This window comes from Conger conger, chromosome 8, assembly GCF_963514075.1.
Source record: "Conger conger chromosome 8, fConCon1.1, whole genome shotgun sequence".
Taxonomy (NCBI): domain Eukaryota; kingdom Metazoa; phylum Chordata; class Actinopteri; order Anguilliformes; family Congridae; genus Conger; species Conger conger.
In genome coordinates, this window is record NC_083767.1 from 1,858,594 (window position 1) to 1,879,729 (window position 21,136).

Below are 21,136 nucleotides of genomic sequence, written 5' to 3' on the forward strand. Positions count from 1 at the left end.
GAGGTTCGGAGAGGGGGGAAGTGCCAAGCGGCATATGCTTCTCCGACTCAGATGGCAGTAGTCATGGGTGGAAACTACACACATTATCTGTACTGGATAGTCAGGGAAAATGCTTCCTAAAACTTACCATAGCTAGCCGCTATGGTAACTGTCCATGTGCCCACTTTCTATCGACTCATCACAAACTGTCAGATCACAGGAAGCTTGAAGAGTAAGAGACATACAGCTCCCTGCATTTCTGCCCCAGGTCAGTCAGTCAGTCAGTCAGGAGGGTAAGGGATGTGGAGCACCGAGATGAAACGGCTCGCGCTGTTATGACAACAGGAGAATACGCACTCCCGCATTCTGTGTGTGTGTGTGAGTGTGAGTGTGAGTGTGAGTGTGTGTGTGAGTGTGAGTGTGAGTGTGAGTGTGAGTGTGAGTGTGAGTGTGAGTGTGAGTGTGAGTGTGTGTGTGTGTGTGTGTGTGTGTGTGTGAGTGTGAGTGTGAGTGTGAGTGTGAGTGAGTGAGTGAGTGAGTGAGTGAGTGAGTGAGTGAGTGAGTGAGTGAGTGAGTGTGTGTGTGTGTGTGTGTGTGTGTGTGTGTGTGTGTGTGTGTGTGGTCGGGGCGGCCTGCAGCGCAGTGGTTAAGGTAAACTGGGACCCACAAGGTCGGCGGTTCTACTCCCGGTGTTGCCACAATAAGATCCACACAGCCGCTGGGCCCTTGAGCAAGGCCCTATAGCCTGCATTGCTCCAGGGGAGGATTGTCTCCTGCTTAGTCTAATCAACTGTGCGTCGCTCTGGATAAGAGCCAAATGCCAATAATGTAGTGTGAGTGTGAGAGTGTGTGTGTGTGTGTGTGTGTGTGTGTGTGTGTGTGTGTGTGTGTGTGTGTGTGTGAGAGAGTAGGAGTGTGAGGGTCTCACATAGTCTTGTATGTACTGAGAGGAGGACTTTGGTTCGGTAAGAGAGAAATAAACAAGAGGAATCATGTAGGCGTAAGGGCAGGTGTTTGGTCATTGAGTGTGGGTTTTGGCTAATACACAGTTAGGGTGAGCAGTTCATTCTCTGCCTGTTCTGAGATCAGAGATCTCATTAGAAATAATTAATAATGAATGTTGAAAACATTAATTTGATACACAGGGCAATACACTACTGAAATAAGGAGGTATTCATTATTCATTATTATTTATCCATGTTCATTGAATACTTTAAGCTTTATACGTAATTACAACAACAGTGGCCTGATTAGGAATGGGTAAAAGTGATTTCTTGGTTTTTAAAAATGCAAGTATGAGCACTCTCACTCAGAGCAGTGGGGAAAAAGAGACGCTGGACACCAGGACAGACACAAACACAGGGTCAGACACAGACACAGACACCGGGTCAGACACAGACACCGGGTCAGACACAGACACAGACACCGGGTCGGCACAGACACAGACACAGACACCGGGTCAGACACAGACACAGACACCGGGTCAGACACAGACACAGACACCGGGTCGGCACAGACACAGACACAGACACCGGGTCAGACACAGACACAGACACCGGGTCGGCACAGACACAGACACAGACACCGGGTCAGACACAGACACAGACACCGGGTCAGACACAGACACAGACACCGGGTCAGACACAGACACGGACTCTGGGTCAGACACAGACACTGGGTCAGACACAGACACAGACACAGGATCAGGCACAGACACAGACACTGGGTCAGACACAGACACAGACACAGGATCAGGCACAGACACAGACACCGGGTCAGACACAGACACTGGGTCAGACACAGACACTGGGTCAGACACAGACACAGACACAGGATCAGGCACAGACACGGACTCTGGGTCAGACACAGACACCGGGTCAGACACAGACACTGGGTCAGACAGACACAGACACAGGATCAGGCACAGACACAGACACAGACACAGGATCAGGCACAGACACAGACACAGACACAGGATCAGGCACAGACACAGACACAGACACAGGATCAGGCACAGACACGGACTCTGGGTCAGACACAGACACCGGGTCAGACACAGACACTGGGTCAGACACAGACACAGACACAGGATCAGGCACAGACACAGACACAGGATCAGACACAGACACAGACACAGGATCAGGCACAGACACAGACACAGACACAGGATCAGGCACAGACACAGACACAGACACAGGGTCAGACACAGACACAGACACAGGGTCAGACACAGACACAGACACAGACTCTGGGTCAGACACAGACACTGGGTCAGACACAGACACAGACACGGACTCTGGGTCAGACACAGACACAGACACAGACACGGACTCTGGGTCAGACACAGACACAGACACTGGGTCAGACACAGACACAGACACTGGGTCAGACACAGACACAGACACTGGGTCAGACACAGACACAGACACAGACACAGACACAGACACTGGGTCAGACACAGACACAGACACTGGGTCAGACACAGACACAGACACAGACACAGACACAGACACTGGGTCAGACACAGACACGGACTCTGGGTCAGACACAGACACGGACTCTGGGTCAGACACAGACACAGACACTGGGTCAGACACAGACACAGACACAGAGTCAGGCACAGACACAGAACCACACTGCAGCCAGGAGCACAAACCACGTATTCAGACACTAGAAATTCCGACTTTTGAATCACTGATGTTTTGATTGACCAGTATCTCACACTCTCACTCCCACCAAAGTGCTTCAACTCTCTCTCCCTCATCATTCTTCCTCTGCATTGAACTGGCATTAACCAATCAGAGATTTACTGTGTGAATTAGTGAATTAGAATGAGTCAACAGGCTCTAGTCTCTGTGATCCCCCCCCCCCCCCCCCCCACATTGTTCAAGTGTGGGGTATTCAGGATAATTCATTTCCACTCCCACACAGACAGAGAACTGCCCCCTCTCTCCAGTAAATGTTAAACAAGCCTTCCTCAAAAATAGTCCTTTAGGGTACCTTTATTTGTTGCTTCTGCAATAAATTACATTTCTTATCGAACAAAAACAAAAATACCATTAATAAAGCCCCTATCTGCTTGTTGACTTGGGAAACTGTGATGCTTAAATATATAACTTGATACAACCACAAGGCAACCAAATTAAACCCAGTTTCATAAGATTTCATCACTTCACTTTCCTCAGTGGTTCCCAACTCGGTTCACTCCAACCCTAACAGTGCATACCTCATTGAGCAGTAAGAGATATCCTCATGCCGATACATGCTGATTGAACAGATCAAATTGCACCCACATTAAAAATAAGTACATCAAAATTATAAATGGCCCAAGATCATATCTGAGGTAAATTTATAAACTTATAAATCATTTTACAATTTGAATCCACCAAACATAAATATCAAAACAAACTCTCCCATCAAACTGCTGCACTACCCTTCTTTACCCTGCTGCTCCACTGGTGATATAGCGCCACCTGGTGGTACAGGAGAGTACCTCAGACATACAGCACGTAGTGTGTGACTCATTACGCGAACACAGTTCTGCTCAACACGTAGTCATGACAACGCTGATCCCCGGGAGTGCGGAGGAAGAGCAGAGGGCAGGGAGTGAGGAGGAAGAGCAGAGGGCAGGGAGTGAGGAGGAAGAGCAGAGGGCAGGGAGTGAGGAGGAAGAGCAGAGGGCAGGGAGTGAGGAGGAAGAGCAGAGGGCAGGGAGTGAGGAGGAAGAGCAGAGGGCAGGGAGTGAGGAGGAAGAGCAGAGGGCAGAGACTAATGTCACGCATTAACCACAATGCTGAGACCAGGCCTATAAGAGCACAATCCGTCTCTACAGACACACACATTCCTGCCTCTGCAGGCACAAATGCAGGCTGTAGTCTGGATTCCACATTAAACAGCCGGTTTAAAATATTTTTAATAAATCAAATCAATTGTGTGCATCGCGCTTTGCGGAGTAAAGTCATCAGTGTCAAATCAGTTTTTAATCTTTATATCTATATTTTGATAATGAATGCATTTCATTCCTTCAGTTAACTGATGAGCACACTGCAGATTGTGTGTGTCTGTGTGTGTGTGTGTATGTGTGTGTGTGTGTATGTATGTGTGTATGAGAGCCCTGTGTCTGTGTGTGCGCGAGTGTGTGTGTGTGTATGTGTGAGTGTGTGTGTGAGAGCCCTGTGTCTGTCTGTGTGTGTGTGTGTGTGTGTGTGTGTGTGTGTGTGTGTGTGTGTGAGTGTGTGTATGAGAGCCCTGTGTCTGTGTGTGTGTGTGCGAGTGTGTGTGTGTATGTGTGAGTGTGTGTGTGAGAGCCCTGTGTCTGTGTGTGTGTGTGTGTATGTGTATGTGAGTGTGTGTGTGTGTGTGTGTGAGAGCCCTGTGTCTGTGTGTGTGTGTGTGTGTGTGTGTGTGCTTTTTCTCAGCAGGCGGTAGTGCACTTGAGACACACATCACCTTTCAGTTTTGTGTTCACAAACAATAACAGCCGTCACTCAAACAGAACCTTTATGACTGTAATGCCAGCAGAGTGGGTAAACCTTGAGAATACTGTGGGATGAGCCTTCCGCCCACAGTCCACAGTCCCTGCGCATGTGCGCCACACAGAAATGGACTTGTATGCTGTGGGCCCAGAGTAGCTCTCTAATCCATATTGCTGCGACCGAACCGTGGTTTGTCACATGACCGCTCATTGTGCGTTCCGTGTTCTCGGGAATCTTATGTAACTGAATGACGTTAAATTTGTGGAAAACGGGAGGCTAACCACCGCCGCGGCTATCACACACACACATACTCACAGTCAGTCCTACGGCGACTAATTTGTTATGTGCCATTTTGCCTCCAGTGACCATTGGTTCAGTGGCTGCGACTAGCCAGTGGAACTCCCGTGTAGGTGACCGGAGTTTCTAAGATCCTCAGGCCGAGAGTGTTCAGCATATCGCAAAGCGAGACCGATTCCCAGCCTCAGACATAGAATTAATTTCTTTACTGACTCACATTCCCGTCTCCATTCTGAGCAGCTGAGCCTCGTCACCACGTCTGCATGCTTGCATGCATTTAGATGCTGCCACATGATTGGCTGATTAAATATACTAGCCTGTGTACAACAGGTCTAATAAATTGCTCAGGGTACACTGTATATTTCATGCATATTTTAACATTGTATTGTATTGATGAAACCAATAACTACACGGCTCCTGATTTGACACACCTACCAGGTAAGCATTCATACATCTAAGTGGAAATGGATTCGTATGTAAGCAGGACAGCAGTGATCAATCTAAAACCGTCTCGTCCTGATTTCCCCGAACATGCCAGCCTTTTACCAGCCCATTCTGAGGACTTGGAGGTGAACCCTGGTGGGACTCACCTGTACGAAGAACGAGCCAATCAGCATCCTGAGGGGACCACACCTGCAGGCCCAGCCCTCCTGCCCGCTGTGTGCTACTTCCAGCCCAATCACAGAACCTGTTAGTGAAGCTTCAACAGCTCCTTTCTAAACTATTTCCCCTGATAAAACTCGCCTTTTCATTTGAGACAAAGAAAAATTTTTAAACTTTGGATTCCTGAAAGAAAGTGAGTCAGTTACACCAGGGAAATGGCAGCATTAAACAGCATTAATGGCTCTCTGGCCTCCCTCTCCCTCTCTGACTCAACAGTCAGAGGGCTGAGAACTTTTGGTTTTCCACCCTCCCTTTATCTGGGAGTCTGGTGTGAAGAGTCAGGCCAATCGGTAACACTAATTGTTGTTAATTATCCAGGTAAAATGATACCCAAGGCAATTACCTCTACGTTTGGGAAGACTGTAGAGAACAGAGGAAGGAAAGCATTTCAATACAGGAACAATTCATAATTACTGGAGAAATTGGTCATTTTGATCAAAGTGTTTGCGGCCGATTTGGAGGGTTAGAGGGCTGTACAGGTAAGCACACCCGATCATTCCAAAGAGCAGCAGCCTTTACAAGTGGCCTGAGGCTCAGCGAGAGAAAGCAGTCTCGTATTCAATTTGGAAAAGATCAGACAGTCAGAACTGAGAGAGAATGGGATTTGACTAGGGCGGTTTGGAGCAAGACAGGGTCATTGTGTTCAGTGCGCCAGAACATTGATTTACTATCTACTGACAGGCACGCGCCTCCCAGCCCAGCGTCACCACTGCCCCAGGGTGCTGCGCTCATGCGCACTCCACTGGAAACACTAACCCCTAGTGGCTCTGCAGCGTAACAGCAGCCAGGGTTTACACCAGACTAGGGCTACCATAGCCCGGCCTAGAGACACAGAGCCCTGCTCCAGGAGAGCTGCAGGACCTGCTGGTGACCCATTATCGAAAGCAGCGGATTCGTGAACACACCCGTTTTCTAGGGTCTGCACTTAGAAGCCGTAGCGTCATCCATTACAGCACCATCCAGCACTCAAACTATGCTTAACTAAAAATAGCACTCGATACCTTAAAAAAGGGAAACTGACATTGACAAATCAGTAAGAATATTTTATTTCGGTCATTAAATAGCATGCACGTTCAAAGCGCAATCAGGCATATGCTCAACACATGAACGGTAATCAACATGGATAACTATACGAGTTACGGGAAATACGCACACTTCTATAATGGTACATTTCAGATACACTTACGGCGTGCAGGGGTAAAGTATAAATAAATGCAATAAAAAAATGCCTCTTTGAACCTGTAACTCAAGTTAAATTCAAATCCCGGCCGTGAGCGTGTCCGTCGGAAGCAGATCACCAGCACCGGCAAGGCAGTAGCTTGCGCAGTCATCTCCATAGCGGGCTCTGTGACAACCCGACGAACAGCACAAACTACTACCTCAGCCGGGCCTGCCGGGGCTCGCCGCATCCAGTCACGGTGACGGGCTATTGAGCGCAAATAAAACGGTAACATCAGGCACCGCTCGGCCCGGTTCCGTCTGGTTGCGCGTATGCTGAAAACAGGGAAGCCCCACCCAGGAACCCCCCTTTCCCTTGAATGACCTGCAACTGGTGTGTCACGCCACGGTTTTTAATTTCACACTGTCCACCTACGATACAAACAATCGTCTACAGTGTGCCGATTAGAAACTACCAAAAACACCCCCTCAGATTACGGAATTATTTTTAGGGTTAAATTGTATCTTGCCTACGGTAACATGCTAACCGGGTATCTTGCACGAGGTTAAAAACTTCAGTTTTAAGTTGTACTGCTGACCACCGGCGTTAGCCAATGCAGCAGCTGACGTTAGCTAGCAAGACAGACAAGCTGATCTCTATTACCTAGCGCGACTAACAAGGTCGATCTAGCCAGAAAACGCACATTTCATGAACTGCATTTTAATACAAAACCAATGCAGTGCAGTCCAATGCGATAAGACGAGGCACACATTTATACATTCCCAGCAAGGACATACTAAATGTCACCTCTCCCGCAATTTACCTAGCCAGCCAGCTATTGGGCACGTGTGGTAGCCTACTAACTACCAGGTCAAATATCTGGTTTGCTAGTTGCTATCGGCTGTGAGATGATTACAGTAACGATTATTCCGCAAAATTGCTTTACAGCCACCAAAGTGGATAAGCGTGTCGTGTGCAATTTAAAATTGTGGTAAATATAGTATTCTGGATCTCAGAATAAAAAAGGCTACGTAACATGAATCTAATGGCCGCTTGCTACACGGGTAACCATTAGCGAAGTGGCTAATCCTCCCTGAAATCAGTCGAAATTAGCTGGAGACACAAAATGCTAGAAGATCAGGCTGCTAAAGTTAGCGAGCAGCTCTCTCTACCCTCGGGCCTGCCTTCTAAAACAAGGCTGAATTATTGCTGTTAGCTGTATTGACGGCTTATAGGCCGGCTACATAGCCATCCGCCCAATTTACGGCTTGCTGTATTCCGTTAGGTTGCTTCACCAAGCCCGTCTGCGAAAAGATAAAGACGATGATACCACACGAATCATTTCCTTCATCCCATAATGCGCTGGCTAGCACACACCGTAAAATAAAAGATACCATAAGCAATCCCGTCTTTCATACGGTCTTCGCTTATCTTCTTTCCACCGCTTTGGAGGGATGTACTCTCCACGGCTTCCTTTAAATATCATCGGATCTGATTCTTGCACAGCGGGGGCCAGACAGACGTGCCACTCGAAGCTCCTTTCCACAGGATCCAGGCTGTGATCTGTAGGAGATTTCTGACCCACTCCGGATAAAATTCGCGGGAAACGTCAGACTTGGCGTACACAGAGGATTCGTGGTGGATTCTGGGAAAACGAGGATCCAGGGTGGATTCTGGGAAACAGAGTTCCCCCAGCCCTCGTAGCAAAACGTTTATTTACACAGAAACGGAGGCGCGTTGAACATCCTGTTGTAAACCGTGGGCGGACTGAGTGACATACGGTAGTACGGTTTGCTCTAAAGCATCTCGGCTTCACCCCCGACACTTCCGCCAAACGGGAGCAAACATACCTGAAATCCTGTTCTACACCATTGGGAGAAAACGTATCGTTCTACACTGAAACTGTAGCAAAACGTTTGCAGATTGCACATGCCTGTGGTCATGGGAATGCGCAAAACATCACATCTTTAATATTTTAATCTGATGAACAGTGGCCCGCATTTAAACCCGTTCATGGTCTTCCAATAAATCACAACGATCACACATTCAGGACAACTCGGATTTGATTTCCATTTCAGGAAGGTGTCTTCAGAACTGTACATGTGCTCACTTTTAGTAGTTTGGACAGTAAAAAAACTTTAATATCCATGATATTTTTAATGCCATTGAAGAATTTACTCTCTTTAAACTAGATTATGTCAGAAATATGTAAGTATTCAATGTTGAATAAATGGCCTTTATTCAACATTGAGGACTTTTGTCATTCAGATAAATTAAAGCATAAGGCCTTGTTAAACATGAAGGCCAACAATCTGGAGAGGATTCGAGAAAAACAAACAGCACAGGACACAAGCAGAGGGAGATATTTGGTCGTTTTTTTTAATAGAACTGTACCATTAGTTTTACACACACCCCTTCAGGCTGGCTAATGATGGTATGGAATGTTCCAGTAAGAGCATAAAATCCTCCACGGTGGAAAAAAGTGCCATTAATGTATTTTTTTGCTTTCAGTTTTAGTACAGCCCAAATACTTTATCCTTAATGACATCATGACATCCTCAGTGACATCATCAACACCCTCACCACCTGCCTTCTCTTCAGGGGAAAAAACAAAATCAAACAAAACCAAAATCCTGAACGGAACAGGAACACTGCAGTTTGACTGAAGCAGTGCTAATGCAGGGATCCAGCCAATCAGACTGGCTCTCCCATCTTAATGCAGGGATCCAGCCAATCAGACTGGCTCTCCCATCTTAATGCAGGAATCCAGCCAATCAGACTGGCTCTCCCATCTTAATGCAGGAATCCAGCCAATCAGACTGGGTCTCCCACACATGAGCAGAGGCACACACTGACGTCATTCATGACTTGCTGTCGAGGTCCTGTCACTCAGTTTTCCCTGGCGGGGTTTGGTCTGTTAGTTCATGGTGATCAGAGAGTTCACACGCATGTTAGCCGTATAGAAAGAGGAGGACGCGTCTCCCATCGTTTATTAAAAACACGAAGGAGCAGAAGAGCGTGGTCCACTCCCCGCGGGCGGTCAGGATTCGCCGTTGCGCGCCGGGCTCGTGGGCGGCTGCATGAAGTCCCGAAACGGCCCCAGCGCCTCCTTCAGAGCGCAGCTCACCTCCGCCGACGAGCAGGTGATGCACTCCACCAGCGTGGGGTACAGAGTGATCACCTGTGCCCAGGTGTTCCCGTCCACTGCAGGAGAGACATTCAGCCAATCAGCACTCAGCTACTACAGGGATCTTTAGACACACAGACCAGTCAGCCAATCAGCACTCAGCTACTGCACATATCCATAGACAGACCAATCAGCACTCGGCTACTACAGGGATCAATAGACACACAGACCAATCAGCCAATCAGCACTCAGCTACAACAGGGAGCCATTACACAAGGATCAGGCACACAGCAGAATACTTTCATCCAGATTTCCCTGTTAAAGCGCTTACATTTATTTATTAAACTGAGGTCTTGTGTGAGAACCCTGCTCTATGATTGTCAGTTATTATTTGAGAGATTATCTCAGTTGTTGTTGTAAGCTGTATAGTTTGTCAGCCATGTACTCCTGTCTTATTTCTGTATTTATCCTTTGTTTTAAAACGTTACTGTGCCCAACCTGGGAATCAAACTGGCAACCCTCATGTGGCAGACAGGAACAGTGCTAACCCTCCCTGTACCACACTGAGCTGCAAGAACAGTTTTTGGGCGTTGGCTCACCGTTTTCAGGCTGAGTCTTTTTCAGCGAGTCCATGAGTGTGCTGATGGCCTTCAGGACGAAGATGATCTCGGTCACCTGCTGCCTGGGAAACAGAGATAATAATAACCCACGTATATTAAACTCACCTTTACACACACACACACACACACACACACACACGTCTCATCAAACCTGACCAGATGCATCGCACCCTCCAGCGGATCCCTGGGCAGGATGGGGGGGGGGGGTTACCTGGGCATGGCGGGGGGGGGGTACCTGGGCAGGATGAAGGGGGGGGGGGGGTACCTGGGCAGGGGGCAGCGTCCGCTCAGATGCTCATCCTCTACGTAGCGCTGCAGGACGTCCTGGCAGCGCTCCAGCAGCACGGACAGCGCCATGCGCGAGATGAAGCCCTCCTGGGGGGTGGAGCCCTCCTGGGGGGTGGAGCCCTTATGGCTGAAGGAGAACTGCAGCAGCGTCTCGAAACACACCCTGGAGAAATCCTCCCGCACCCGCACGTCCACCTCCGCTTCTGAAACACACACAACCATGTGAAGTCCTCCTGCACGTCCACCTCCGCTTCTGAAGCAGCGCATAATGGGGCAGCAGTGCATTATGGGGCAGCACTGACCTGTGAAGGAGCAGGACTGGGAGTGGATGGAGCCCTTATTGAGCATTGCCATGATCTGCCCCACAAACTCTTTAGGGATGAAGTTGGCGAAAGGCAGGATCTCGGTGCTGATGAGCCGAAGGACCTGCAGACGCCAGAGCCGCATACTGACATTCACTCATCATCGTGCTACTGGAAGCTCCATGTCCCACACACTGACATTCACTCTCATCATCGTGCTACTGGAAGCTCCATGTCCCACACACTGACATTCACTCATCATCGTGCTACTGGAAGCTCCATGTCCTACACACTGACATTCACTCTCATCATCGTGCTACTGGAAGCTCCATGTCCCACACACTGACATTCACTCTCATCATCGTGCTACTGGAAGCTCCATGTCCTACATCTCCCTAAGCCTATTACTGTAAGTTTATGTAATCAGCAATACTACTATACACTGATTAATCCTTTTTGTTAACACTGTTGTATGTCATTCTGGATAAGAGTGCCTGCGCTAAATGACTAAACGAAAAATATAAAAACATCTTCAACAAAGTTCTTTTAAAATGCAACATTGATGATAACAACCCAGAAAAAAAAAAAAAAAAAAAAACTGTTTTACCTCCACATCTATGTTTTCATTTCTCTGGAACTCCTGAATGGACAGATTATCTGGGGGTGTGCTGAGAATCAGAGGGGAAAAGGCAGATTTTATCATTAGAAAAACAAACAAAAGCACAACACCTAGGAACACAAAAATTCTAATCAATTTTTTTTATTTTAGACGAAACAGTATTTTACTAGTGTAGGATTTCCACCACAGCTCTTTAATGAATAAATAAATGTGTGTTTATTTAACCATAACCCAGGGCTGGCACGAAAGATGAGCTGTGACCTTTGAAGATAACCCTGGGCTGGCACTAAAGATGCCCTGTACAGGGTTAGGGTCAGGGGTCAGGGGTTAGAATTAGAGTCAGGGTCAGGGTCAGGGTCAGGGTCAGGGTCAGGGTTAGAGTCAGGCTCAGGGTTAGGGTCAGGGTTACAGTTAGACTCAGGGTTAGAGTTAGGCTCAGGGTTAGGGTCAGGGTTACAGTTAGACTCAGGATTAGAGTCAGGGTTACATTACATTACATTACGTGGCATTTAGCAGACGCTCTTATCCAGAGCGACGTACAACAAAGTGGTTACAGTTAGGCTCAGGGTTAGGCTCAGGGTTAGAGTCAGGGTTACAGTTAGACTCAGGGTTAGGGTCAGGGTTACGGTTAGGCTCAGGGTTAGGGTCAGGGTTAGAGTCAGGGTTACAGTTAGACTCAGGGTTAGACTCAGGGTTAGGCTCAGGGTTAGGGTTAGGGTCAGGGTTACAGTTAGGCTCAGGGTTAGAGTCAGGGTCAGGGGTCAGGGGTCAGGGGTCAGGGTTACCTCTTGGTGAACAGGAAGTCATCGAGGGCACCGGCGAGCTCGGGCCACATGCCAGCGAAGCGGCCGGAGGCGGAGTGTTGCCGGGCGACGGGCAGGCCGACAGCGAGCACGCGCAGCAGGGAGGAGACGGCCAGCCTCCACGTGCTCTCCACCGGGCAGGCGTACCTCAGGCCCAGGGGAACCCTCAGCGTCTGGGGCGAGAGGGTGTGTTACCACAGGAAAGAGTCTTTCTGAACAAATCCCTCTCCAAGGAATCACCACCTTAACGTGGTGGAGAGGTTTGTGTCTCCCGGTGATCTTGGGAGCTATGTTGTCGGGGGCATTAGCATTAGCCCCCAGTAGGAGAAATCCTAGGAGTGACTCGACTCCGGATAAGCGGGTGGAAATGGATGGATGGAAACATTAAATATAATTTCGTAGGAAAAACAAAAGCAAAGGCACATTTAAATAGAGAATTATAATGAATTTGGTCCTTACCAGGTCAGCAGATGCAACACACATAAATAAACATGTGTGTTTGGCCAAATTTGTGATCAAATTTCAGGCAAATAAAAGGAACCTGGTTTACCATCATGGGATATATCATTAGGAGGGAGAGAAAACAGGGCCTTGACCAGCACACACAGGCAGGGAACAGCACACACAGGCAGGGAACAGCACACAGAGACAGGTGACAGCACACAGAGACAGGTGACAGCACACAGAGACAGGTGACAGCACACACAGACAGGAAACAGCGCAAACAGACAGGAAACAGCACACACACAGGGAACAGCACACACACAGGAAACGGCACACACACAGGAAACGGCACACACAGGCAGGGAACAGCACACACACAGGGAACAGCACATCAGAGACAGGAAACAGCACACACACAGGAAACAGCACACACACAGGAAACAGCACACACAGGGAACAGCACAGAGACAGGAAACAGCACACACACAGGGAACAGCACAGAGACAGCACACACACAGGGAACAGCACAGAGACAGCACACAGCTCACAGAGACAGCACACAGCTCACAGAGACAGGAAACAGCACACACACAGGGAACAGCACAGAGACAGCACACAGCTCACACAGACAGGAAACAGCACACACACAGGGAACAGCACAGAGACAGCACACAGCTCACAGAGACAGGAAACAGCACACACAGACAGGAAACAGAGAGGTATGAAGCAGCGATGGCCGCTCCTGCCCTCGCAGCACCCTGTCACATCATGTCAGCTCACAGCCACGCCCAAGCTTGGTGGGGTTTGATTGACAGCTGTATGCCTGGCCCACCCCTGCCCTGGTGGTCTGTATTGGCCCGTGCGACATCAAACAGGTCTCCATAGAAACTGAGGTTGAGTGTTGGGGTTCTCGATTCAGTACCTTGATGATGTTCTGCAGAACCTTCTCCTGGACCACAGCCTTGTGACAGGCAGTCTTCTGGTACAGATCCACCACCACCTCCAGCGATCGCTCCGCAAAGGGCACGTAGTTTAGCGCCACCCACTCTGCCTGTCGACCAATCAGGGAGGGGCATGGGGAATGGGGGGAGAGTAACAGAGAAAGAGAGCATGTGAGTGAAAAAGAGAGATAGGAGTCAAATACAGCAGCACAAACCTTTCAGCATGCAGGCATACTAATGCATTAATCACAGAAACACCAGATTTAACAAGCAGGAAAGTCACAGGCACAGAGCAGCACAAATATGAGGTCATCAGCCAGGGACGGACACGGGATGCTGGCTGGGTCCGAAATCAAACACTAACACTGTACATCTATCACACTGTACATTCAACACTATCATCTGCGTACATAAGGCAGCTTTAATATCTGAGCAGAAAGTAAGATGGGTTTTTCACTGCGTCGCCTTTAAGCACAGCGCATAGTCCATGCGACTGTGTAAGAAAACATCAATATATCCATTGATTTTAACAATGTTCTGCTGAGCAAAGTTAGAGGTCATACCTGCGTTTAAATTGTTCAACTCTTGGATTGAACACTTGGCCTTGATATTTAACTGAATGTAGAGTGACGTCTGGGCAGCTTCAACACACTATTTCATATATCTGACATACTAACAATATTTTGACAGCCTAAACAGTAAGTAAGTATGCGATTTCGGACTCAGCCACTGAGACATACACGATGTCATCAGCCAGGGACTGTAAGTGAGGAAGAGGAGGTGTTTCCCATGCCGCCAGTCACATGACCCTGTTATCGCTCCGATGAGACTCACCGGCGCAAACAGCTGGATCTATTAAAGACCGTCCGTTTGTGGAGAACCAGAAACATACGGGAAAAAGAAAAGGAAAAAGAACAATAAAGAGGAAAAAAGATCATAAGCTGCTTGTGGCCTCTGACCTCTGTTAAATACAACACAGGAAACTTTTCACTGACTGGCTGTTGGAAGGGAGGAGTTTCTGAGGTGGACTGGGCATAGGGCGTTCTGATTTCCCTCTACAACTATAGCTACAGACACATTTACCCTCACAACTACAGCTACAGACACATTTACCCTCACAACTACAGCTACAGACACATTTACCCTCACAACTACAGCTACAGACAGATTCACCCTCACAACTACAGCTACAGACAGATTTACCCTCACAACTACAGCTACAGACAGATTTACCCTCACAACTACAGCTACACCTACAGACAGATTTACCCTCACAACTACAGCTACAGACACATTTACTGACAAACATTTATGTGTGTGCTTTTTCCATGAGGAGATAAAACAGAATCACAAACTTGAACACAGGGTTCGTTTCTGAAGATCAAACACATACGAAGGTCAGCAGGATCAAAAGAAACATGTTTTTTCCCAGAATGCAGCGCCCAGCGGTGCGAGACAAGTGTGTATGGCAGACAGAGCAGAGGACATTAGACCCACAGAAGCACCCAAACCATGGCCTGTCGTGATGCCGACCCCCCCGTGCTTGCCTGGTTGTACTTGGCGTTGGCGATGTGCTTGGTCTCCAGCCTGCCGTACTGCGGTGGTTTGCAGGAGAACGCCACAAACTGCAGCAGCTGATCCAGGATGGCAGGAAACATGGCCTGCACTTCCGCTGGGCCCACGCAGACGGCCTGCCCCCCAGGGAGAAAGCCCATCACTCACTCATCATACACGTCATTACTTTAACATTGAAATGGAAATTGATAGAGGATAAATTCTGCACAAATTTTTTTCCATACAGAGTGGTCATGTTGTGGAAGCAGGAACACTGGGGGTTTTCAAGATGAACATTGCTAGGCTGAATGGCCTGTTACCTCATTATGTTATGTTATAATACTATGTTATGTTATAATATAATGTTATGCTATAATACTTCACACATAATCTACAATCTACAGTGGCATTCCCAGCTGCTGTGGCACCTCCAGGCCACTGGGGGCAGACTCACCTTCTGCAGCACGTCGAGTGCAGTGAGCACAGCCTCCTGCAGGCCGGTGAGGACGGCCTCGGTGTAGGAGGGCAGGATGAAGGGCGAGACGTCGGAGCTGATGGGCACGGACACCGCCCCCTGCAGGATGGAGGCCAGCCGGCGCAGGTCATCCGTGCTGAAGCGCGGTCTGACGTGCAGGTACAGCGGTGGGAAGATCTGCAGCAGTGCCGTGAGGAAGGGCTGGCTGGGCACGAAGGCGGGGCCGTCCGCGCCGGCGGGGGCGCGCGTGCACTCCAGCCCCGTGCGGGACCAGGTGGCCCACGCTGCCCACCACAGTGCGGAGTCCTCCGCCTCATCCCGCAAGCCCTCCGCCCCCTCCTCCCGCCCTGGCGAATCAGAGCGCGGCAGGGGGAGGGGGAGGGACTCGGCGAGCGCAGGAACGCCCATAGCGGTGAGGGCGTCGGGCTTCTCGAAGTCACGGGTGGGCGAGGTGATTTGGAGGATCTCCTGGAAGCTCTTGAGAGCGGCCAATGAGACCTCGTTATTCCTGCTGAGCGCGGCTGATTGGATGTGATCCAGCAGCAACTCCCATGCCTTGAAGAAGTCACCTGCAGGACCAGAGAGAGCGAGAAAGAGCTCACACAGGATTCTGGGGAAAAAAGACCCATCGCTTACTCTTCACATTCTTCCTTTCCCTGCTCCGCCTGCCGACGGGGGAACAGAGGAAACTGCGAGGTCTTCAACCTTCAAACGTCAGGGAAAAAACAAGGAGACAGGAGGTGAAACGTAACCGATTGGACAGAGCCTCTGGTGTTGCCCCGCCCCCGCCCCGCCCCTGCCCCGCCCACCCAGTGACTGCAGCAGGTGTCTCCGGGTGTTGAAGATCCGGGCCACGCCCGCCAGCGTGAGGACCCAGGTCTCGGCCCACTGCTTCTCGGCCGTGTCGCGTGAGTGGTGGATCAGGATGTTCCCGCCGCCCGACTCGATCTTCTCACGGTCCGCCGTGCTGGAGGAGCACCGCACACAGCCCAGCAGGCGGAACAGCACCTGGGACAGGAAGGGGAGGAAACAGGAAGTGACCTCACTGGGCCTAGGAATTCCATTCAGCGCAGTGCAAGCTGTCAGTTCAGTGTCTCCCATTCCTATGATTTTAGTGCCCTAACCCAGGGATGACCAAGTTCACATCTACGGCATACGTTTCTGGAAACCTGGAGGTTTCCATTTCAACCCTAGTTTCACACACCTGATTCTAATAATTAGCAGCTCAACCATATCTATAGCTGTTTTATGTCTTATATTACAGTGAATACAGTAATGTAATAATCAGCTCTTATACTACAGTGAATACAGTAATACCCAGCATGCACCTTCCAGATGACGGTGTGCCAGGTGGCGGGCTGTAGCAGCGTGCCGTGAGCGCTGATGGTGGAGAACAGCGTCTGCCCAGCGCTCTTTCTCACGGCGGGGCGGGGGTCCACACACAGCTCGCCCAGCTGGGCGTACAGACACAGCCACAGGCAGTCGAAGGGCGGGGCCGGGTGGAAGGGCCGGTTCAGGGCCACGCCCTTCTCCCGCGCCTGCTGCTCCAACAACACCTCCTCCCTGTTGAGCTCCTGATCAATCTGACCCCCGCGCTGGAATAAGCAGTCTGAGATGTTCCACTGTGGAGAGAGAGGGGGGAGAGAGAGGGAGAGAGAGGGAGAGAGAGGGGGCGAGAGAGAGAGAGGGGGAGAGAGGGGAGAGAGAAGGGGGGAGGGAGAGAAAGAGAGAGAGCGGGAGAGAGGGGGGAGGGTGGGAGAGAGAGGGAGGGAGGGAGAGGAAGTGAGCGAGAGAGGGAGAAAGGGAGGGAGAGAGGGGAGAGAGGGAGAAAGGGAGAGAGGGAGAAAGGGAGGGAGGGAGGGAGGGGAGAGGGAGAGAGAGAGGGAGAGAGAGAGGGAGGGAGGGAGAGAAGGGGAGGAAGAGAGGGGGGAGGGAGGGAGGGGAAGTGAGCGAGAGAGAGGGAGGGAGGGAGAGAGGGAGGGAAGGGGAGAGACTTGATTCCTTTATTGAAACACAAAAGCTTTACCTTAAAATCTACCCAAACTGCCTATTTCCAACCTCACCCCACGACCCCCCCATGACCCGCCCCCCAAAACAAACAAACAAAAGATATCAACACACTAATTGCCCAAGCCCCAGTCAACCCAAACAGAATTCCATCACTTCTTCATTAACCAAACAAACAGCCCCAATACAACACATTCTATAAAATATTTCCACATCATGCATCATTTCAAAATCAAAAGGAAAGCGAGAGAAAGAGAGGGAGATGGGGGAGAAAAGGAGAAAAAGAGAGATAGAGTAAGGGAGAAGGAGGGAGAGATAGAGGGAGGGAGAGAGGGAGAGATACAGAGGGAAGGAGAGGGAGGAAGAGAAGGAGGGAAAGAAAAAGAGGGTAATAGAGGGAGAAAGGGAGAGAGGGAGAGATAGAGGAAGAGGGAGAGATAAAGGGAGATAGAGGGAGGGAGACAGAGGGAGGGAGAGATAGAGGAAGGGAAAGGGAGGAAGAGAGGGAGGGAGAGAAAGAGGGCAATAGAGGAAGAGAGGGAGAGATAGAGGGAGAGCGAGGAAGAGAGGGCGATAGAGGGAGACATAGAGGGAGACATAGAGGGACAGAGAGGGGCTGTATTCAGCTACATGTGCGTGTGAAACAGGGCTGTATTCAGCTACATGTGCGTGTGAAACAGGGCTGTATTCAGCTACATGTGCGTGTGAAACAGGGCTGTATTCAGCTCCTGGTTAGGGTTAGGGTTAGGGTTATCCAGGTCGCTCACCAGAAGGCCGATGGAGGTCAGGCTGATGTTCAGCTCCTGGTTCTGCAGACCGAAGCTGCCAGCCACCTCCACCACGATCTGCAGACACGTGCACGGCATCGTGGGCAGGAAGTCCGTCACCACCAGCTGCAGGCACTGGAAGGCTGTCCGGATTAAGGATTCGCTGGGAGGGGGAGAGGCACGGTGACACCCCAGACTGCAGTCTCACTGGCACAGCTGACACACATCTCCCCCCAGTGCTGATTTCAGAGTGATTTCACCAAAGGTCTGAACAAGCACCTTGCCCTAAGGCCTGGGCCTTGTTTCATGAAGCAAGATTACGGAGTTAGCTGGAGAACAAACTAAAATTCAGAATCCTCTCAAATCTGGAACATGGAATGAAGGAAAAAGAGCTGCTTTGGGTTTTACTCAGCACAGTTACCCAGCTAACTCAGTAATCCTGCGTCAGCATGCAGGCCCTGTTCTAAAGCCCCATACCCCTGCCTGTAGTCCTGCTCCCCCCCTGTAGCCCTGCTCACCCCTGTAGCCCTGCTCCCCCCCCGTAGCCCTGCTCACCCCTGTAGCCCTGCTCACCCCTGCAGCCCTGCTCCCCCCCTGCAGCCCTGCTCCCCCCCTGTAGCCCTGCTCACCCCTGTAGCCCTGCTCACCCCTGCAGCCCTGCTCCCCCCTGCAGCCCTGCTCCCCCCCCGTAGCCCTGCTCACCCCTGCAGCCCTGCTCCCCCCTGCAGCCCTGCTCCCCCCTGTAGCCCTGCCCCCCCCTGTAGCCCTGCTCACCCCTGGTCGTTGCGGATGGCCCCGATCACCCCCAGCAGCAGGGGCCAGCCGGGGCCCAGGCTGTCTCCCTGGCTCTGCAGGATCTGCAGCACGCTCTCCAGCTGCCGCTGCCGGATATCAGGCTGCAGCACTCCGGAGAGGTCCGCCAGCGGGCCCAGGAGCAGCAGCTGCAGTCTCTGCAGAACCAGGGCAGGAGACATTAATAATCTCATCACAAAAACAACATCATAATATCACCACAACAACATCATCATCATCACCATCATCATCATCATCATCATAACCACCACCACCACCACCACCACAACAACATCATCATCATCATCACCACCACCACCACCACCACCACCACCACAACAACAACATCATCATCATCATAATATCACCACAACAACATCATCATCATCATCATCATCATAACCACCACCACCACCACCACCACCACAACAACAACAACAACATCATCATCATCATCATAATATCACCACAACAACATCATCATCATCATCATCATCATCATCACCACCACCACCACCACCACCACCACCACCACAACAACAACAACAACATCATCATCATCATCATCACCACCACCACCACCACAAAAACAACATCATCATCATCATCATCATAATATCACCACAACAACATCATCATCATCATCATCATCATCATCATCATCACCACCACCACCACCACAAAAACAACATCATCATCATCATCATAATATCACCACAACAACATCATCATCATCATCATCATCATCATCATCATCATCATCATCATCATCATCATCATCATCACCACCACCACCACCACCACAAAAACAACATCATCATCATCATGCTTGTATCCAAAGCTCCTTATGTGCATAACGAAGGTCATAGTAACTACAGAACACAGGTCAGACAAGGTACAACTGAAATAAAGCATCAATTATCATATCTGGCTCACATGGTAAATATAGTCTGGTTACGTACGTACCTGGTTTTGGGACAGGTTTTAGGGGTTGTACCTGGTTTTGGGACAGGGCTGAGGGGTCGTACCTGGTTTTGGGACAGGGCTGAGGGGTCATACCTGGTTTTGGGACAGGGCTGAGGGGTCATACCTGGTTTTGGGACAGGGCTGAGGGGTCATACCTGGTTTTGGGACAGGGCTGAGGGGTCGTACCTGGTTTTGGGACAGGGCTGAGGGGTCGTAGCTGGTTTTGGGACAGGGCTGAGGGGTCATACCTGGTTTTGGGACAGGGCTGAGGGGTCGTAGCTGGTTTTGGGACAGGGCTGAGGGGTCATACCTAGTTTTGGGACAGGGCTGAGGGGTCATACCTAGTTTTGGGACAGGGCTGAGGGGTCATACCTAGTTTTGGGACAGGGCTGAGGGGTCATACCTGGTTTTGAGACAGGGCTGAGGGGTCGTAGCTGGTTTTGGGACAGGTTTTAGGTGTTGTACCTGGTTTTGGGACAGGGCTGAGGGGTCGTAGCTGGTTTTGGGACAGGGCTGAGGGGTCATACCTGGTTTTGGGACAGAGCTGAGGGGTCTTACCTGGTTTTGGGACAGGGCTGAGGGGTCGTACCTGGTTTTGGGACAGAGCTGACGGGTCGCACCTGGTTTTGGGACAGGGCTGAGGGGTCGTACCTGGTTTTGGGACAGGGCTGAGGGGTCGTACCTGGTTTTGGGGCAGGGCTGAGGGGTCGTACCTGGTTTTGGGACAGAGCTGACGGGTCGCACCTGGTTTTGGGACAGGGCTGAAGGGTCATACCTGGTTTTGGGACAGGGCTGAGGGGTCGTACCTGGTTTTGGGGCAGGGCTGAGGGGTCGTACCTGGTTTTGGGACAGGGCTGA

General features: G+C 50.3%; 1 protein-coding gene across 6 annotated transcripts in view; it reads right to left on the reverse strand.

The window, feature by feature from the left end:
* Positions 1-8,928: 8,928 nt before the first annotated feature.
* mon2 (MON2 homolog, regulator of endosome-to-Golgi trafficking) overlaps positions 8,929-21,136 on the reverse strand; it is a 30,546-nt gene continuing 18,338 nt past the window's right edge. For 4 of the 6 annotated variants that reach the window (XM_061251393.1, XM_061251397.1, XM_061251395.1 and 1 more), the window contains 14 exons: positions 19,295-19,470; positions 18,521-18,683; positions 17,075-17,368; positions 16,556-16,754; positions 15,726-16,315; positions 15,265-15,408; positions 14,552-14,569; positions 13,699-13,827; positions 12,315-12,505; positions 11,518-11,578; positions 10,911-11,034; positions 10,586-10,811; positions 10,300-10,382; positions 8,929-9,777 (listed from right to left, as the gene is read on the reverse strand). In XM_061251393.1, coding sequence (XP_061107377.1) covers positions 9,614-9,777; positions 10,300-10,382; positions 10,586-10,811; positions 10,911-11,034; positions 11,518-11,578; positions 12,315-12,505; positions 13,699-13,827; positions 14,552-14,569; positions 15,265-15,408; positions 15,726-16,315; positions 16,556-16,754; positions 17,075-17,368; positions 18,521-18,683; positions 19,295-19,470 — 2,562 coding nt within the window. In that variant the 3' untranslated portion in view covers positions 8,929-9,613. Of the gene's footprint in view, positions 9,778-10,299; positions 10,383-10,585; positions 10,812-10,910; positions 11,035-11,517; positions 11,579-12,314; positions 12,506-13,698; positions 13,828-14,551; positions 14,570-15,264; positions 15,409-15,725; positions 16,316-16,555; positions 16,755-17,074; positions 17,369-18,520; positions 18,684-19,294; positions 19,471-21,136 lie in introns of those variants that run through there. The other 2 variants (XM_061251396.1, XR_009709354.1) reach the window with 2 other exon arrangements.